Source organism: Temnothorax curvispinosus, unplaced genomic scaffold (genome assembly GCF_003070985.1).
Source record: "Temnothorax curvispinosus isolate PA1 unplaced genomic scaffold, ASM307098v1 QBEX01002937.1, whole genome shotgun sequence".
Lineage (NCBI taxonomy): Eukaryota > Metazoa > Arthropoda > Insecta > Hymenoptera > Formicidae > Temnothorax > Temnothorax curvispinosus.
The window spans coordinates 87,771-107,995 of record NW_020212717.1 but is presented as its reverse complement, the minus strand read 5'-3'; the positions used below and the strand labels follow the sequence as shown (position 1 = coordinate 107,995).

The following is a 20,225-nucleotide window of genomic DNA, read 5'->3' as shown; positions in this document are numbered from 1 at the left end:
AATTACATATAAATAATACAATGTTCGATAATTAAACAATATTATGTACATTCGATAAAGGAAACAATTTCTGGTAACCGTTATTAATATTTCCAGTTGTTTTAACATAGTAACAAATATTTTTTTCTCTCCTATCGTAAATTTATCTCGCCAACGAAGAATACAAAAGGAAAATTTTAGGCGAAAATAAGTAGAAATTTTTTAAAATTGACATTGCTATGTTTAACCAACGCTTATAATTATTGACTCTATAACGTTCCTCAACAGTGTAATTCCACTTCGGGAGAAATAATCTTTAACCTTTACGAAGAAGTGTACCTCGCCAGAGATAGTAATTTAACCTGCTAGTTCCGGATCTATAGTTTATCTATAGTTTACTTTCATACTGGCAATATCCGCTTTCTCGCTAAATTTCTCGCATATTACCATATGTCAAATGATGATCGTCGCATACCTATTTGTCTACAAAAATAGGCAGCTATTGCAAAATCAAATTTACGAATATTCTCATACGGCAAAAATAAAGGTAATTATGATAGAACAATAGAAATTATCTTTTTATAACTTTTAATCTTCTTAAAAATGTTGCAATGTACTTGTAACTGATATTTTTAGAGATAATTCTCGAGATAAATATATTTACAATGTGATATTTATTAACGGTCTTCGAATTATTTGGGCAACAAGTGAGACAACAATTATTCTCGCGTTTTCTCACTGTCATTATTACGAGAGAAAAAAAAGTTTGAACATGTACAAATAAACACACAAGTCAAAACGTCATATTTCACAACGGGAAGTGGTTCAATCACCTTGTGTCTTCCGAAAACGGAGAAATATATACTCTCCAAATACACGCAACAGGTATAGAGAACTTTCTCCGCTGTAGCGCAGGATAATATGTGTGTGTTTAGGCTGTATTCAAATATATCCTTCAGGATTTACGTTTCCTCGAGTATTAATGGATACATCGAAATCGACAGTACATGTTTTAAAATAATAGACTGAAGACGATTTGGAAATAACTTTTGTAACTTCGGGCTTAAAAACGAAATTCGAAATCCGCCGATAGCGTCGAAAAAATTATCCTAGGATTTGTCTGGCAAGAATTTAAAGTAGGTTGACGAAATCACAGACCCGCGGAAGCGTATCTCCGCTAGAAAGAAAAAAAAAAGAAAAAAGAAACCGGAATCGGTCCATCTTGCCCTTGACTCCCACGTGGCGTTTCCGCATTTTCTTTTTTAAATGTAAATCGCAAACGGACGTCGCGCAAGCCGCCTGCTAAACTGTCTCGAAGACGTTAAAAGAGGCATCGCAACGCACATAACGATCATTGGCGCTGCCTCATTTTGCAGTCGAATCGTGCAGCGATTCCAAGGCTCGCGGCATCGCACAAAGTTGTATCCACAAAGATCCTTGAGGAGAAAAGTAGCATGACGGGTCGTCGACTCCGCTGTACTTTTTTTTTGTTTATTACGTACTATTGATTTCAACAAAGATGCGAAGCGTTCTCGTTAAGAACCTGCGACGGAGATTCTAATAATTTGTAGCGTTTTATTTAATAAAGTGTGTAATATTAAGATTGAAGGAATTCTCAAATATATTCAAAATTATTTCTGAGAGAAATTCTTTTAAATAAAATATTTGGCAGGTTTTATAAGGATTAAATATAATGTATGCACATTTTTTAGAAATGTCATTGATAATTTTTTATTAGACAGACGACATATTTTTTTTTAAAATTCATGAATTGATGATAATTAAGTAGATGACATTAGTATTTCTAAAAAAACTTATTGCATGCATTATATTTTATTTTTTAACCTGCAAAATACTTCAATACATATACATATACATGTATATTTTTTAAACTATTTTTTAAACTTTTTGAAATATATGTATATTTTTAATGCTTTGTTTTATACATATCTTGTAATGTCAACATTTCTTCTTCACCTTGATCACATCTTTCCAACACATTTCAAATATCGCTGTTTTCTTTTAAAAAGATTACTTTAAAAGAATGTATACATCGTAAATCTATAATAGAAGATTAATCTATAAAAGATTAATTCATAAAAGATTTAGTATCGCACGAATCGCTTTTTGAGATCTAAAGTGCAATTGCGGCGCCACAGAAATTAATAAAGATCACGGAGGACGTGACGAGTGCGCAAGATAAACGATATATATCGACCCTTCCTTCGGCGATGAAACGGTTAGTTTCTCCGTAACAAGAACGGCACGCAGGTGCCCTCGATATCCGAATGCGAGCCGCGGTAAAAGTTGAGCGATTACGTACTACGTACTTGTTTTTTAACTGTTAGGCGACCAGTCGGATACCTTATTTGTCTCGCACATTGCAGGTCTCGATTCGAGTTCAAAAAAGCACCGCCGTTTTACGTGGAATTGCAACCGAAGTGCCTCGGCGCGAGAGAGAAAAACCCAGTCTCTTCTTGAAAATAAAGCGCGTTTGCAACGCGAGTATAATTCACTTCTCAACTTTGATACAGGACTGTTGGGCGACCAGTCGGATACCTTATTTGTCTCGCACATTGCAGATCTCGATTCGAGTTCAAAAAAGCAGCTCCGTTTTACGTGGAATTGCAACCGAAGTGCCTCGGCGCGAGAGAGAAAAACCCAGTCTCTTCTTGAAGATAAACCGCGTTTTTAACGCGAGTATAATTCACTTCTCAACTTCGATACAGGACTGTCGGGCGACCAGTCGGATACCTTATTTGTCTTGCACATTGCAGATCTCGATTCGAGTTCAAAAAAGCAGCTCCGTTTTACGTAGAATTGCAACCGAAGTGCCTCGGCGCGAGAGAGAAAAACCCAGTCTTTTCTTGAAGATAAAGCGCATTTTCAACGCGAGTATAATTCACTTCTCAACTTTGATACAGGAATATACAGCTTTCTCTGACAATTACAAATGATTTATCGTTAGAAATGCGGGTGACTGTCCGATTATCCGGAGTGTTTATATACCAATCGACTTTCCTATTCAATCGTGTACGTAGTGCCTTTAGCTTCATTTAAAATATTAGTTGTCAACTTTTGTAATTAACACTTTGGAATGGACTCGTAACTTCGTAATTGTGACTTCATTAGCGTAGATTAATGAGACCATTACGGCTCGGAGACGCGGTCAAGTACTGCCGAGACGGCATAATTATTGTTTGTATTCACGCATCGGCGAAAACTGACAACTCATTAAAATCGGTTAAATGTAGTTGCAATATATACTAATGAAATGTCCGATAATCTCTATACTGAAAAAAAATCTGGTTCATTCATTTTTCACCAGAAAATACTGGTTGCATCTACCATCAGAATCTGGTTGAATTAATAGGTCTGGTTGAATTAATAGGAATTCGGGTTGCATAACTAGAATTCTGGTGGCATTATTTTTTTTTTCGGTGATAGTGTCACTTCAGTTAGATGTCTGTCTTTCGTCGAAGTTAAACGGCTTCGTCATATAATATATATCTCTTACCTTTTTTATCACAAAATCAGCGCGCTATGAAAACTACATGAAAACAAATTTATCTCTCCGATATCATATCTGTGAAGTTGCTTTTCCGCTAAGTGACTAAGGTTTCGTTCGTTTTAGCTGAACTTCTTGCACGGTTCGTCTTCTCTTCTTTTCTCTGCAACATGAAAAGAAAAAAAAGGAAAGATGAACCGTGCAAGAAGTTCAGCTAAAACAAACAGGCCTTCTATTTATAAATCTGGTAATACCTAAGGTGTAAGATTCGTAAATTTTGCGCATTATATAATTCTTATTTTTATATCAGAAGCTGTTTCTTGTAGAACAGCTGTTTTTCTGATGACAAATAACTCTCGTGGCTTTGCTTAAATCATGCTGTTGCAAAATCGCCGCTTTCCTAAATTAATAATCCGGAGCAATTAGCAATGCGAACAGCTGTTCAAACGAGTGAAAGGTAACTAATTCAATTAGGCCTCGTAATGACGGGCAGACGCGTAGCGTTAAATAATTCAGATCACAAAACATGTGATTTTGCTTTTAAAGGTTACATAAAGTACCCCGTAATCCGTTGCGCGATACCAATCTGCGATCTTAACATAAATTGCGCTATTATTTCGAGCACGGACGTAGAAATAGCGAAAAATCTTGAATCAGCTTACTAAGATGCATATCTTTAAAAAATGACTCATTTTTCTAAAAATTTAGACAGAAATAACACACTGGACAATTAAAATCTATATATGAATTGACGAATGTTATTGTGTGCCTTAATAATAATAATATTAAATAAAATGTTATAGAAAAATTAAATATTAACAATACTGTCGTTAATAATATTAACGCAAAATGCTAATAACAATAACAAACAAAATTATAATTGTGCACTTATGCAACAGTAAAATATATTAAATAACGCTGCATCTTGTGTCGTACAATGCACACGTTGTCTATATTAATATCAGTGCTAAAATCTAAGGATAAGAAGTATATAAAGTTATAATTTTTAATAATTCTTTGTATTACAAATAACAAGTAATATATATATAAAGTGATACAGTGCGGTGCACAGAGGAGACTATCTCTAACGAAGATTAGTGAAATCTTTCGCTTCGTGCGAGCGCTTTGAGATCGCGGGAGTGATAGGAACTCGGACATTATACTGCAGAGAAATGTTAATAAAATCTCTCAGCCACGCGTAGCTAATTTCACACGAGAAGGAACCAAGGAGGAGAAAGACCCTCCTCGAAACTCTCATCGGATTCCTCTCAAACGCTCGCCATTTATTTCACTCCCCTCTTTGATCTACAAGAAACTTTCTTCGGACCCGTTTGGTAACTTCCCACCGGCATATGCATTCTCATATCGAGCCCGATCATAGTGCAGTAAATCTGATCTTTAATTATGCCAATAATCGTAGACCTTTCCTCCAATCAACGCGAAGTCGCGTAGAAAGGTCCCGCGTATAATGATATACATATATACATTGCTAAAATTTCTTCCCGAGACGCTACGGTACCAGACACGCGACGTTCTTAACGCTCATAATTTTGACGCTAATGAATCTAAAATGACTACATTCAATTATCGAAAACACGTTCGCGTGGCATCAAGAGTGATGAAGCGATCGATGCCGCCGTTTAAATTTATTGAATGCCATAAATTACATTACAAACTCGACTACCTGTCATTTTTATGTACCGCGTAAATAAAAATATCAAATAAAATTACACATACATACGCAAGAACATTTTTCTGGAGAAAAGTTTGAAAGTGCAAGTGTTTTGGAATTATTTGTCTTGCATGTGATAAAATTTCTTATTAAAATATATAAAAATAGTATTCTATAAATATCTCTTCTTTAATTCGCCTGTTACGTACATCAGAAAATTCAATAAAAATCGAAACGCTTTTTTATCTCGGTATCCGCTCGTGCGGCGATTACCTGCAGTGTCTCGCAATAACAAATAATCTTGGGACAATATAACAACGTTTACGATGGGATTACCGTTTTCAAATCTTTTCTGACGAAGAATATACGCGGCAATTGATACGCTAATGCGTCCAATACGCTCCTCCGTCTTTTAGTACCGTTCCATTCATTCGGCGGCTACGTGACTTAGGCGGCCGAGCCTGTTGCGAGAGGGAAAAGTGGATGACGATTGTTCGCCACGGCAAAACGTCCGTGGAAAGTTCTCGAGGAATGCGTGCTGACCTTGATTATTCAAAGCATCCGCTTGGACGACGTCGTCGTATGGTCGTTGGTCCCATATTGTTTCTGGTTTCGGTTAATTATATAAATTTTCAAGGTAATCTGGTACTTGCGACATATAACATGCAAAGGGCCATGTAAATGTATCCTTGCCAAGTTGAGAATTTCCAGTTATATCGCGGACGCAATAAACGTTTAAATGTAAGTAGCAATTATTCTTGAATGCACTTGAATACACAAGATATGTCTGAAGATAAATCGAGACTTATCGTTTATAAAGCATACCTATTTTTTAGTGCAAAAAGTTTATCTCGGCACGACGGGATCTTTTTTTCTTTCTAAATCTAATCTAATGTTCTTTCTCAAAATTGTAACACGACGATGAAGACGTAAAACTCAGGAATTGAGGATAACGAGAATCTTCGACGCGACTACTATATAAATGCGTGTGACAGGCATTATGTTATGCGATGCCTGTGATGGCATGTGAGAAGTCGTTGGATACCGCGCTGAAATATGCTCACGCTCCCGAAGTATCATCAACGTAACACGCAATCAATGGTCAATAGCATACCGACGATTTGCATAATTGATGCGTATAGACGTAACGTGTTTCGGGGCACGCACGAGAGCCTCGTAGACGTAATAGTACCGCAATTCGGATGAAGTGTACATAACTCCTTCAAGGCGATAACCTTTTTTTGACCTATGAAATTTCCCAAACAGTCTGTGTGCCACGAGCAAACGGTGTTTTGTGTGTTGGTTTCCTGGTATTTCGGAGACCGATGTACGTATCGACGCTAACATTCCTCGATCGACGTAATGACGCATCTCAGAACAAATAGAAACTCCGATATACATTAGCGAAAACGTACGGGAATATTGTGCGCACCAATTGCGTGCCAGCAACTTTTACCATGCGCCCATGTATGGTGCATTTGGCGTCCGCTCTTTCTCCTCTGGTTGTTCGTAACCGTTTATGGTTAGCCATGCCGCGTGCTTAGGCGTTACCGAGAAAACGCCGCGGATAATTAAATCAAGACTTCTCTCAGTCATGAAAAGTTTCACCGAAATAATTGCCTCAAGCTTCAACGGCATTCTTCGAGGCGATATAGAGGAAAAATAAATTGTGGATTTTTCGTTTAAATTAAATTGACGTCGCGCAATTACGCGCGTGATTGCGCGATACGATACGCGGTGCATAGAACACCTAACGCGAAAATGCGACAGGAATATGGGGGCGGGGGAAGGGGATTAGTTATTTTCTGCTCTAGGACCACAAAGGGATTCTGAGGGATCCTTTTGGTCCTAGAGCGTGGAGAATCGTGAGAGTGACCTTGATTCCTCCGATCGGATACGTGCGTTAGAGCACACCGTCGGCGTCGGTCGCCGCGTTCATCGGCGAACGGACATCAGCATCGATGAACACGGTGAGCGAATCCAGAATGTGGGTCGACCAACGTTCACGGAGAAAGTGTATTCTCCCACTCTACGTCTCTTGACATTCGATATCATTCTTCGAGAACGCGGCGTATCCACGGCGTAGCCTCCTCGTTCTTCCTTCCGAAAGTACACTGGGCGAGCAACGATTTCATTCATGCTGATTCTTCACCTGTCCCGCCCGGAAATTCCTTTCCTTTTGAGAAAGAATGCCTTCGTTTATTGAAACTAATAGATAACCAATGGGAAGATAATATATTTTTATCTTATCGGATATTTCGAAGATAAGTTGTAATAGCGCGTGTTCAGTAGAGTTTGATTTTTTAATAATAGGAGAAAATAAGACTGTTATGATATACAATCAAAGTAAGTTTGACAATTCAGTCGGCGCACAGTTTACTAAAATTGTAAAAAAATATGTTTAATATACACAGAAATATTATTAGGCTACTAAGATCCAAGCTCGGACCGTAAATGGATTTTATTTTAATTTAATTTTCTAATCCTTTTTTACTATTAAAAAAGAAGAATTAGTACATATTTCTATAATAATGCGAGCAATGAGCACCTTGTTTATATATTTTCAAATTATATTGTAATTATATTATTATATAAATATACAACTGTATATTTAATATTTATTCAATGATATATATATTATGTCCTGTGATATTATTCAATGATATATATTTATGTCCTGTAAATTTTATTTTACAGTTGTCTAAAACAGATAATCACATTTATTTATCAAAGTGTTATTGATTGCTAGGTCGCCTATTAGAGATTGTGTCATATATTAGATAGGACAGGTTTGGAATTTTCAAAACGTTTTTCCAAAATGTCAAATTAATTGCTGCGAACGTTATCGAAACGATTTTCCAAAGAAAGTAGCAAAAGACTTGGATGCCGATCGTGAGGTGAAAGCTATTTTCCTGACGAGCAAATAAAGTACGGCTGTGGAGATTTCAAAGACTTCAAAGATTTGGCAACATGCACTTCGCGTGTCAAGCAGTTGTTTCTGGAGGCGAGCAAATCTTTCGCGTAATGCGTCACGCACATCAAGAATCGCAACAATACATCAGTTTCCATACCGTTCGTCATTATTGCTTCGTTAATGATTATGGCTTCGTTTTGCAATCGACTCGGCTCGGCTCGGCTCAGCTTGACGTGCGGTCCTTTTAATTGCATAACCCGCTCCCGTCCGAGTAACATATGCAAATATCGATGCACGGGCAAAATATCATGTTCCAATTATAAAGAACAGGTGAAAAAAGGTGAAAGCGTCCTTCGCTCCCGGTTGAAATTTCGTGTCGTCGGTTAATTCTTATGTCACGGGTAGTTTGTCGTCACGCAGCTTGAACTCCGGCCTTGCACTTTTGAGAGAGAGAGAAAGAGAGAGAGAGAGAGAGAGAGAGAGAGACGAGAGAGAGAGAGAGAGACGAGAGAGAGACGAGAACGTGTCCAGCATGCTCACACGTCCTGTGGTGCACACTCGCTGCCACAAATGGATGGAAATAATAGACGCGTTCTAGGCTTGCTGAAGGATTACTGTGGATACAGAATGTGTCACAGTATACGGACAAAGAAGTCAACGTATAAGATTATTTCTTATTAAATCTTTCATTTACTGCACTATATAAACAGGAAATTAAGGGGCTGCGCACAATGAAAGGAATATAGGGAACAGGGAACATAGAATAGGGAACACTTTAATATTAACATATTCATTGTGCATATGGCGTACAGAAATAAAATAAAATTTCATCACTGTTCCTTAGCGCTATTCCTCTGTTCGTCTATTCTGTGTTAATAAATTACATATATTAATGAATTTCATACATTAATAATGAATTGTTCCCCTTATTCCTTTCATTGTGCGCAGCCCCTAACTCTTAGACTTCTTCTATTTTACTTCTATTCTGCTTTACTTTTACTGATTGTCAATTTTGACCTGATAAAAACCGAAATGATACGTTATTATTGTATTTTTTTTCTAATTGTAAATTTTATTCACAAGATCGAACTTATTCAGTCGCGACGCAAGATAACATTTTATTTTACACAATAAAAACTCGGATTGCGATTCTGAAACGACTGCGTAGTATCTCTGCGCTCGTTTTTACCTTCTCAACCGCGTTTTCTATTACTGCGGCTATAAAGTTTCAACTGACATTGCAGCAATTTCTTGACGCTTCTTTCTCTTTCTTGAAGAGAAGGTCTATGCTACCGAGCCAACCAACAATTTTGAGTATATCTAATTGTAAGACATACACTGTGCTTGCGCATTCTTGCCTTCGTTATATTCACGTTGCACAAATTACACTTACGTGTGTGATAAAATTCACAGGTTTGCATTATACGTTTTACGTGTGTTTACACCGCTGAAATATCAGTTAACCAGTTAACTGGACCCGAAATCAACGTTTTGTACCAAAACTGATGAGAGCGAATAATTTCGTATTTGTGGTCGACCCAAAAATATCAAGTTTAATGCAAATCCGTTGAAAATTAGCAAAGCTATTCATGGCAATGCAGTGCTCATATATGAGTCATTACCAGTGAACTGGTTAAAGAAATCTCAAATAATTACACAAAAAATTACGTGACTTAAGATTGAGAAATTAAGACTTAATTAGAAGATAATTACTAATTACAATGCTCTTAGAAAGTTTTCTTGCGAAATAATATTTGGAATTTTCGAACACGTCGAAGAGATTTCATTATCTTTATTTTGAAATGAAAGTATTCCGTTTCATATCTTTTACGAAATGAGATGTAAATCATCACAGTTAGCACGAAATGTGCGTCACGAGTATATCTGAGAAAATACTAATCTCTCTTCCTCTTAATGTTGAATTTCCGACAACCAAGGCCACGGGGCACAACAAGTGTACTTATATCTTATCTTTGTTGCTCTCAAATGATCTTTCCTCATTTCCTTCTCCCCCTCGCTCTTTCCACTTCGTAATCTCTGAAAAAGTATTCTTCCTACTTGCGAGGGATTATTACCAGCACTTTTGTTTCGTCGAGCAACTGGCGGCCTTTTCAATTACGATTCTTTGTGCAACGGTTCATCATACGCTCGTTTACGTCGCGCCTACATATATATCGTAGGCTTCGAGAGGGGTCGAAGGCCGTCGCGACAGTTTCTCTCCCTCCATGCTGATGGATTCCCGGCCAAGTTTATACTTAACGTCGCATTGCCACAGTCCACCTCGCGGCAAGTGTACGGGCAGCGTTCAATCATGTAATCGCGCTTTCTCCTCTTACAGAAATGCCGAACCCGAACTATTCGATTTATAGACGATTCATCGAGCTCCACCCAATTCTCGATCCGGGAATTCCACCGGGCCATCACTCGCCGCGCCGCGCCGGCGAGAGATCGCGTTTGACGAACGCGATGATTCACCCTTCGCGTTTCTATACTTACATCGCCTATCTTATCGCCTATACTGTCGCTTGTTCGGGCAACGAATCGAGTGTCCAAACGAAATCGGAATACAGCCGTAATAGGAAGACGCACGTCGATAGCGACCTCCCGCAAGTGATCTGCCATTTGACGTTACCTTTTTCTTCATTATACCCAAGTTAGCTCCTTTCAGCCGTTAATCGTAGGTGCGACTCGGCGCGTTGCGACAGAGGCACGCTCGAACTGCTCGAAGGAGGCACGCGATTTCGCAATATCGATTTCTTACTTCTTTAGATCATCGATGTAACGCGTGAGGGTATCTTCTCCTACATCTCGGTAACCGCAACAAAATGTCTTCATCTCTTGAATTATTTATGAATTAATTACGCAGACGCTACTTGTGCATGGGATACCGATATGACATCCCAATTGAACAGATATGATAAAAATATTTCTGATTATCAGCAAATGATTCTTTTTAAGCGAAGATATTGAAGGAATTATACATCGCGCTTTTTTTCACAATTTTTAGATCTATATATATTTTTGCAGTTAAGCTATGTCTTTTAAGATTCTATTAAAATCCGCTTAAAATTGACTTTAAAGGATATCAGATAGTCGCTGATTTTTTTCAAATTTAATAGTTATTTAATTGTTATTCTGTAACGTGTTAAAAGCTTTTTTGTTAATTATACGGAAATTATGAACCTTTTGACACTTTTATTTAATTTGAAACAAGAGTCACTTAATAAGTCTGAGTCTAACAATAAGTCTGATGATGAAAGAATATGTAAAAGAAGACATTCGACATTTCCGAATCCGACATTTCTTTATGGGCCGCTAATGATGGACGCAGACAGGTCTTCGTTCACACTTGTGATTTACCGGAGAAAGCACACCAGCATCAGGATTTAAGAAAAGTCCCGGTATGCCGATTACGGCCTAGTGTGGTTCTTCACTTTGGAGTTATGCTAACTGTTACGTGATATCACGTGACAGACAGCTTTCATAATCGTTCGATAGCGATCCAGCCCATCGGCAGGCCCGGGCATGCATCTTCATCACGCATGTTAAACAAAGTCGACGCGCATTCTACGTGCATGGCGAATCAAACGTGTGCGGAAGGCATATTATCGGTCGCGCGATAATTGAGACGCTCTTTTGCGAATCACGCGTTCATGAATGAAAAATCCTCGCCCATTGATGACGACATCGCGGACCGACGCACGCGGCGACGCCTACGGAGACAATGGACCGCTTTCACATCCAGCATCTTCATGCCGTTACCCCAATTTCCCCGGCTCCCGTTGCCCAGCGTTTGTTCGGCCGTGTTCGCGCGCGTGAAAGTTACATTCCGAAAATATACGTCGAAAATTTTATGTCGTACGAATGACCACTGTTTGCTTCGAGCATTGTTTTCGCGATAAAACGTCGCGCTTGTTATTCGGCAGCGATTATTATCGGCGTAACTGCGCAAATGGAAAATGCGCCAAATGGACCGTTAATAATAATGGGCATTAGGCTAAGTTGTAGGCTGGTGCGGAACGTTTCACGCTGGTTGCCCGCGCTCGTTTTTCTATTTTTTTTTTCCTGCGAATTTGTGATTTCCTCCGGCGTTAGCCTTGACGTCGGATACACGCTCGCGGGAGACCGGTAAAAGTCAGATGCAGTGAACTTGCCTGTTGCCGCTACGGCTAGTTATCCAGGAATGTAATGAGCGGGGGGGGGGATATATACGTGCACCAGTGCTTGGTAATCAGACACGCATGGACACGCATTAAACACGATTGCTCAACGTTGCATATCCTCCTGACGAAAAAAAATGGCGGCCCACATCGTTTTAAAAATAAAACATCGATACGACATCCTGGACCATGGGATTGTCTCGAAATATCGACGACTTCATTATACAACGACTTCATTATACAGCAGCGGTGCATTTACGCTTATAGAAATTCACATCAAGTTGTCTGTAGCATTTTAATGAGGTTACGTAAGATTGCGAGGAGATTTTTTGCGTGTCTGTGCGTATTTTATACATATGGCAATGTTATTGGGTCACATCACATGGGAAGAGTGCAAGTTTAGGGCCTGTTCAACTTAATGCTGTCTAAGAACAATCACTCCGACGTGAGCGAAAGGATTCGAGTCAGGGTTACGTTCAGCATTTTTTTTTTCTCGTTTGCAGTCGCAAACTAGCAACTGCACTTATATAGCTTATGTAAAAGCTTATTAACAAGATGATTATAGACGACATTCTAGCGCGAGCACAAGTAAGCCGTAAGAAAAGTTGCTTTCCAGGGTCAAACAAGTTATCACAGTTGTGCACGCAAATCGGGTTAACGACACGGATTGTTTTAGCAGGATTGAAAGGTTGCAATAAAAAAATGGTGATTTGTGTCAACGAGCGTTAAGTATTGCGATACGCCGCGCTCGCTCAAGAAATCGGTGCAACATAATTAAGCTAATTTTCAGGTTCTCGTAGGCCGGATTCACAAGGTTGCCGGTCGCCGGCAGTCATGTATTACGTCATACATACTTCGGTGCAGGTTGCGAGTGTTGTTATTGGCGCGGTTACGATAAATTAAACGTTGCATTTAGGCGTTAGATTTGTCTGCGTTAGAAAACAAAAGTGTTCCAACCGCTTATGGTACCTATAACATATACGCGATTATGGCCTATGACATATACGATTATATTATTTAGTTTCATCATCGTCTCCTTTAAATTTTCTCTTAATCTGCAATTCAAATTTCATACTAGTTCCGGTGTGCCAAACATTTACATCGGTCGTATATTTATAGTAGATTATATAACAGACTCACAATGTAGCAGATTAAAATTTAAATTAATTTTTTTTTAGAAAGGAATTATTTTTTTATAACATGTTTATAATTTTTTATTCCGCGTTATTGATGCCGTTCTTGCTATTCATTCGTTATACGTGCGCATAAATGCGATCGCGTAACATATTACCAAAAAAACATGTTTACCACAGAAAAGAACAGGCTTTTGTGTAATAAACTATTAAATTTAGACTACCTCGATTACATAAAAGATTCCATTTTGGTATAATGGAATCCGGCTATATATAGTCGCGTCGACGATACCGAATGCCAAGAAATCGTGGAGCATTGATCGTGAGATTCGATGACGAAAGGTGACATCGTTGTGTACAGAGCGAAAGAATGCAGCCGTTCCTTCGTCTCCGAGCAAACGGCTGGGAAATACGAGGTGTTGGTAAGCACCTGCGTACCACCGCTATTATACGAAGACAGCATTAGACAGCTATAAGGAAAATAGGTTTGGTCAATAACTCCTTATGCAAATAATCGCGCTTGTATAGGCATAAACATTTAAAATAAAGATACGCATTTAATGGAATATATAATGGATGTGTACAGAGCGAAAGAATGCAGCCGTTCCTTCGCCTTCGCCTCCGAGCAAACCGCTGATAAGCTGTCCGATAAAGCTATAAAACTCTTGAGTTATCGTTATACATTCCTGTTGTAATTCCTCAAAATTTTTTTAATACACACGAGATTTTTTTCACACATTATTCACATTCGTGAAATCTAGCAACCCTTGAGTTCAAGCGCGGCTAGATTCCACGGATGTGAATAATGTGTAAAAAAAAAGATCTCGTATATGTGTTTAAAAAATGTTGAGAAATTATTACAGGAATATAATGATAACTCAGAGTTCTATAGTTTTATCGAACATCCATATATTCCATTAAATGTATGTGTATCTTTATTTTAAACGTTTATCCCCAAACATTCAAAGCTTACTATCAACATTAAGTGCTAATTAACGTTTTCCCCCCAGGTTTCTTTTCTTTACGATTGATTAGCGACATTTTCTTCGAGAGACGTATTTGTAGTCTATAAATATGAAACTCGTCGGCTTGAAATATGAATGGATAGCATTCATTATTAGCTCTCACGAAACGCATAATCAGAGAATCTTAATTAGCGCGTTCTTTTCCGAGCGGCAAGAACTATGACGCGACGGACGTGTTGCAAGAGTAGTAGTTGCTCGAATAGGGTCAGACTCGCGATAGTAGTAAATCATGCGTTGCGTCGGACATGTATCCGAGAGAGAAATATCTCCGCTCACATTAACGCGGTATATAATATTGCGCGTTAAATAATTTACTCATAACGTGTTTACTGCTGTCACACCTATAATACCGTTTTATCTTGTCAATCGATTTGTTTAACCCGACATTTTCTACGGCGATTTAACACAAATCTTGGACTAATGGAAAAAAAGAGTTAATAACAGGCTGTAAATCACAACTGTAAATCACAGCTATAAATACTGGCAACAGCAAATCAATACTTTTCATTTCTTTTCTTGCCGCTTTGCTGTTCTTGTTGGTTTTTATTAGATAAATATCTTAAATGTGTAATATTGATAATATTGATATATACATAAGAACATTGACGAATACTCTTTCCCCCCTTTTTAAAATTTAATTAAATAATAGTTAAATAAGTCATGTATAATATATATAAATATATATATTACAATTAAAAAGATCTACAATATATATACGAGGCGCTAAAAATATTCGATGGTGGTCGCGTTTGAAACTCGAACAGAGTAAATATTTGTTCTGATGATATTACGCAGTTAATCCTGATGGCATAATATAAGTTTATGGTCAATACTTGACGTAATACTTACGGAACTTTCTTTTTTTTCCATTTGCAGAACAAAACGAATACGCGGGACAGCAGGATAGGTCTCGCGAGAGCAACGAGCACTATGCAAACGCAGATGCCTGGATCTTTGCCCGATTACCAAATCGATCCTTATAGACTCGTAGAGGATGATATTAAGGATCTGTTCGACGAGATACAACTGGTAATGCTTTTTACTTTAATTTCATTAAAACTTCATAAGATTTACGCGCCTTCAGCCTGTATTCTTTCTTTTTCTCCTTGAAGAAGTTAAATCTGTAATAAATAAAATATCAATGTCTCAGCCGCATTATCCGCAGTATACTTATTATTTATCGATGTATTATAAAAAATGGAGTTGATTCTAGCGCTTTAGAGATTCCAACAATCCGTAAAGGATCAGAATTTTCTTTTATTAAGTTCTCACGAGAACCAACAACTGTAATAATTACGTAAAAACTAAAAAATTGCAATGAACGATCTGCTGTTAGTCGCGAAGAGCAATACACGAATTAGTTACATAAAAGAAGCCGAAGGCTATTAATCCTCATTCCTACGAGTAGGCGATTGTCATTCACATGGATAGCTTCGTGAAACTTTCGGGAAGTAACGGAACACCGCCTAGCAGCTATTTATGTAATTGACTTCATCGATATTACGTACCCTGGACTATTGTGAAATTGTGCCGGCCAACCTAAGACAAGCCCAGTGGTGCGGTAAAAAAAATGCATGCATAGAAAAAGAAATGTTAATTAGACAAAACTGCGTAATCGAGTCGCTTTGATTTCGCATAGCTCCGTTAGCTGCCATCAATCCAGAGTAAAGACATTTTTTCTAATTTCGCGATATAATCGATTTCTCCCAGAATTACATTCAAGATAGTATTCTTGTATTTTTTTAAATTGATTTTTAATTAAATATATATCTATATTTCATTTTTAATTATCTATATAAAAACATATTTATTTTTTAAGAAATGTTACTTCTAAAAATTGACAGTCAGATAAATTATTGTAAGAAGTGATATTTTGTAGACTTGAGAAAAATAGAAAGATAAATAACAAGGACTTTTTAATGGACTCGATTGGCCATCATCGTCAAGACATTTCGACCATGGGTTTTGGGTCCTTCTAAATTTATGTAAATAAATTATATATATATATATATATATATCTATATTTCATTTTTAATTATCTATATATATATATATATCTATATTTCATATATATATAAATTTGAAGAAATATTGATTTCGTGGATACTTTGTATTTTGTAGATACTTATCTTTTGATGAGCTTTTTTTCTCTTGTACTATGCTAATACTTCTGATTCGGTCATGAAATTTTGTTTAAAGTTTTAATTCTGTTACAGTTAAATCTTTAAATAAATTATAATTCCAAAATTTATACGCGCGTTGTATACATATATATGTATATCTTGCTAGTCCTAATCAGTGGGTGACGCTTGGATTGCCGCAACTCGGACATTTCATTTTCATTTCTTCAGTGACATAGAACAATTGTCAAGAAGCGCGTTTATAAATATTGATGAGGAGCCGTGCAATTTTCACGCGGCGGCGCCTCTGGTTAAGGCGCCCCGGCCCGCAAGCGAAAGCAGCTCGACTTCACGGTCTGCATATGGTCGAGAGGAGAGAACTTTTACTCACGATCGCCGTTCGCGTACGGCAAACGGCGTGAAATTTGCCCAATCTATATATGAAGACGCTTCTGTCGTATAACGTTTATTGTATTAAAACATGCGCAGAATCTCGCCATCTCAAACTGTCGCGAAATTTCATCAGCGAATTCTTAATTACCAAAATTGTCGGTATCTCAAGATAGAAATGATTTGACAAATTGTCGGCATTAGCGGACGTTGGCGAAACAAAAGAAATTGCCTTCAACGAACCGTCGTATAACTTCAACGTTGGCTCGTCACTTGATTTGAGGAAAGTTAGAGAAATCGGCTATTATCGCGGGCACAGTAACGATACTCGGGCGATATCGAACCTCCTCGGGTTCGCCTCAGGAATCGCGACTTCCGGTCGCGTGTGCGAAAAGCGACATTGATGCTATATAGCTCACCCGAAAGACGTGACGGATGCGCGCATTCTTTTCGGCTTTGGCCAAATTCCAGGAGGAACTTTCGACCGGTGTCGCACCTGGAATTCAAAGCAGCTCGTCTCGATCGATTCGTTGTCCTCCTTCGTTTATTGCAACGGAGACAGTTGATGTCTGACGCATATTTAATCAGCGATGCGCGGGACGGGTTCCGATACTGTCGAAAGGTCACAAGAGCGGCAAGTTTCTCTTCTGATTACGCACTCTGCTCGAATAGTTTTGAGTTGTAACCGATCGAAAAAAAAAAAAGAAGAGGACTAGTGAACTACGCTTCGGGAGAACGCGAGAAACTGGCAAAAACTTATATCCTCGCCTTATTTTAAGGCTGGGGGGGATTAAGAATTAATCCGAACTTTACTTTAAAGAGCTTGATGTATTGTTACAACGGGAGTCAGTTCGTGCGCGTAACTTATAAAAAAAATAATAAATTATGTAAGTTTCACGAAATTATTTCTGTACTCCTGCGGGTTATTAAACTTAATTTTAAAACTCTACAAATGATGTAACACGAAATCTGCTCACGTTCTTGCTCCATACTTTAGCTTATCCTATAGATAGTATAGATACATCAATAATCACGCGGTCGTCGACTTTGAGTTTTTTTTTACGCGGATCTTCGGATCTCCTTCTCTATATTTGGAAATATATGTTATTGCAGGAACTTATCAACAACACCTCGCAAGAAGAACTGCAATCCATAAGCACATACTACTTCGATGGCCAGGGGAAAGCGGTGCGCCCCATGTTCACCATACTCATGGCACGAGCTATTAATTATCACAAGGGAAGAAAGTAAGTGGGGACGCGTTTCTACAAACATTTTTTGAAATTTATCGAAGGAATCTTGATAAACATCTATAAATTACACGTCCGAAGCTATAAATATCTGGCAAAGACGTAATTCTCTGCTTTTTTCGATTTGAAAGAACATTAACATTTTTTAGAGAGGAAAGACTAGAAGGGGTTTCGCGTAGAAGACGATGTATTTGCGTCATTAAAACCCGAGAAAACAAAGTACCACATATAAATATATAAACTGCGTCAACGTATTTATCATATATCATTTGCTTCTATTTTATCAAATAACGAAGAATCGATTTTTTATATAACTGAGATTTTAACTCTAACTGAGCAACGTTAGAAAAAGTTCGTTAGAAAATTTGTGATTATGAGGGCCGCGGGTGAGAGAGTCTTTTTATTAACGCTACGCGTGGCACGGTGAATCTCCGCGCGTATGAAAACGTATGCTCACGACGTTTAGAAAGCATTAAAAGTGTCGACAAAGTGGTACGTTAGAGATATCTACGAAAGCGGCGGCCGTGCATCTTGTACGAGTATATACTACATATGAATGCATATGAATGGGGCGGCATCGTGAATGAGAAGCGCGTTAACGCGCGTCGTAACGTACTAGACTTTAGGCGTGATTCTGTCATAGACAGGATTCTATTATGTATCGATTATTACTTGAGAGATACCTGAGAGATATCTCAGGGATATCCCCTCCTCCCCCCGCTGAGTGAAAGCGAATCAAGTTAATGATTTGTCAAAGTCTATATTAAAGGCGCGGAAATTATCAGGCTGAAACAGATATTTTATCTTCTTAAACAGAATAATTTCCTAGGCTGAATTTATGCCGAAGTGATGTCTCGTTGAAAATTCTAGGCGCTACTTTAGAAGATTTTTAAAATTTATCGGAAAATTAAAAAAATAAACGCATATATATATACTTTCATTCTTAATTCAATAACTTCGACCTCTATGAATTGGGTCTTATAAATTACAGATTTTTGATCGATTTAAGAAATATTCGAAAAAATTGTTTCAAAAACCTAGGATTTTAAAGACATTGCTTTGAAAATTATTAAACGACAAACTTGGTTTGCAAGTTTTTATCGCTATGTAAAATGTATACGAAAAATTTATTATTAATAATTAAATGTAATATTTACACATGTTGGCACGATAGATAAATGATTTGTTTCACAACAAAGAGATTTTTTTCAGCGATCTCTCGCAGTCGCAACGACAAGTAGCGATGATCTCCGAGATGGTTCATAGCGCTTCTTTATTGCACGACGATGTGATCGACCAGTCAGACATCCGTCGTGGCAAACCTTCAGTCAATGCTGTCTGGAGTCAAAAGAAGGTAAGCTATAACCCATTTTCCGATTTTCAAAAATGATCGACGTGGCTCTCTACACGGCACATTTATCGATTTCTCGGAATTGGTGTCTCTTCTCGTTTCGTTAATATAAAATATCGAAGATACAAAATCTAATAATATATATTTAAGTATATAAATATATGTAAAAAAAATATGAAAAATTATTTCGCATCAAAAAATCATCGAAAGTGACTATTACGCGATGGTTAGCGGTGCGACGGCGATGGAAACTCAAACTCTCTCTCTAAAATAGCGAGGGAAGAAAGAGGCTAATGCGATTCATGACCAAGCGCCGGCTTTTGCTTTCTATATTGGGAACCGGAAGCGGATCTTGGCTCGCGCGTGTGTTCGTTGTAAATGTGGAAAATTCGGTGGTACCGGCGGCGCGGCGCGGCGGCGCGATAGGAAAATTGATCAAGTGCTATCCGTAGGGTACTAAACGATGTAAAACTATTTCGAAAGCGGCTACTGTTCGCGAGTCAGGCTGGCACGCTGAAGTTACATGTATTAGAAATCGACAGTTGGAACGCGACGGTGGGCGCGCGACGCGTGCGACACGATCGAAAAACTCAACTCTCAAACGCACGATTAACATGCGGCGTGTATACTTTCGCAATCGCTCGAATTTCATTCGCGCTTTTCCATTACTGGCTGCGAGAGACATTTTCTAGCGCTTATTAATTAGCTTTCGATCGGCGTCGC

General features: G+C 38.1%; 1 protein-coding gene across 2 annotated transcripts in view; it reads left to right on the top strand.

The window, feature by feature from the left end:
* Positions 1 to 20,225, top strand: part of LOC112452085 (decaprenyl-diphosphate synthase subunit 1) — a 36,557-nt gene that overhangs the window by 8,434 nt on the left and 7,898 nt on the right. The window contains exons 1-4 of one of the 2 annotated variants that reach the window (XM_025012125.1): positions 13,627 to 13,788; positions 15,268 to 15,420; positions 18,015 to 18,148; positions 19,364 to 19,505. In XM_025012125.1, coding sequence (XP_024867893.1) covers positions 13,699 to 13,788; positions 15,268 to 15,420; positions 18,015 to 18,148; positions 19,364 to 19,505 — 519 coding nt within the window. In that variant the 5' untranslated portion in view covers positions 13,627 to 13,698. Of the gene's footprint in view, positions 1 to 13,626; positions 13,789 to 15,267; positions 15,421 to 18,014; positions 18,149 to 19,363; positions 19,506 to 20,225 lie in introns of those variants that run through there. The other variant, XM_025012124.1, reaches the window with a different exon arrangement.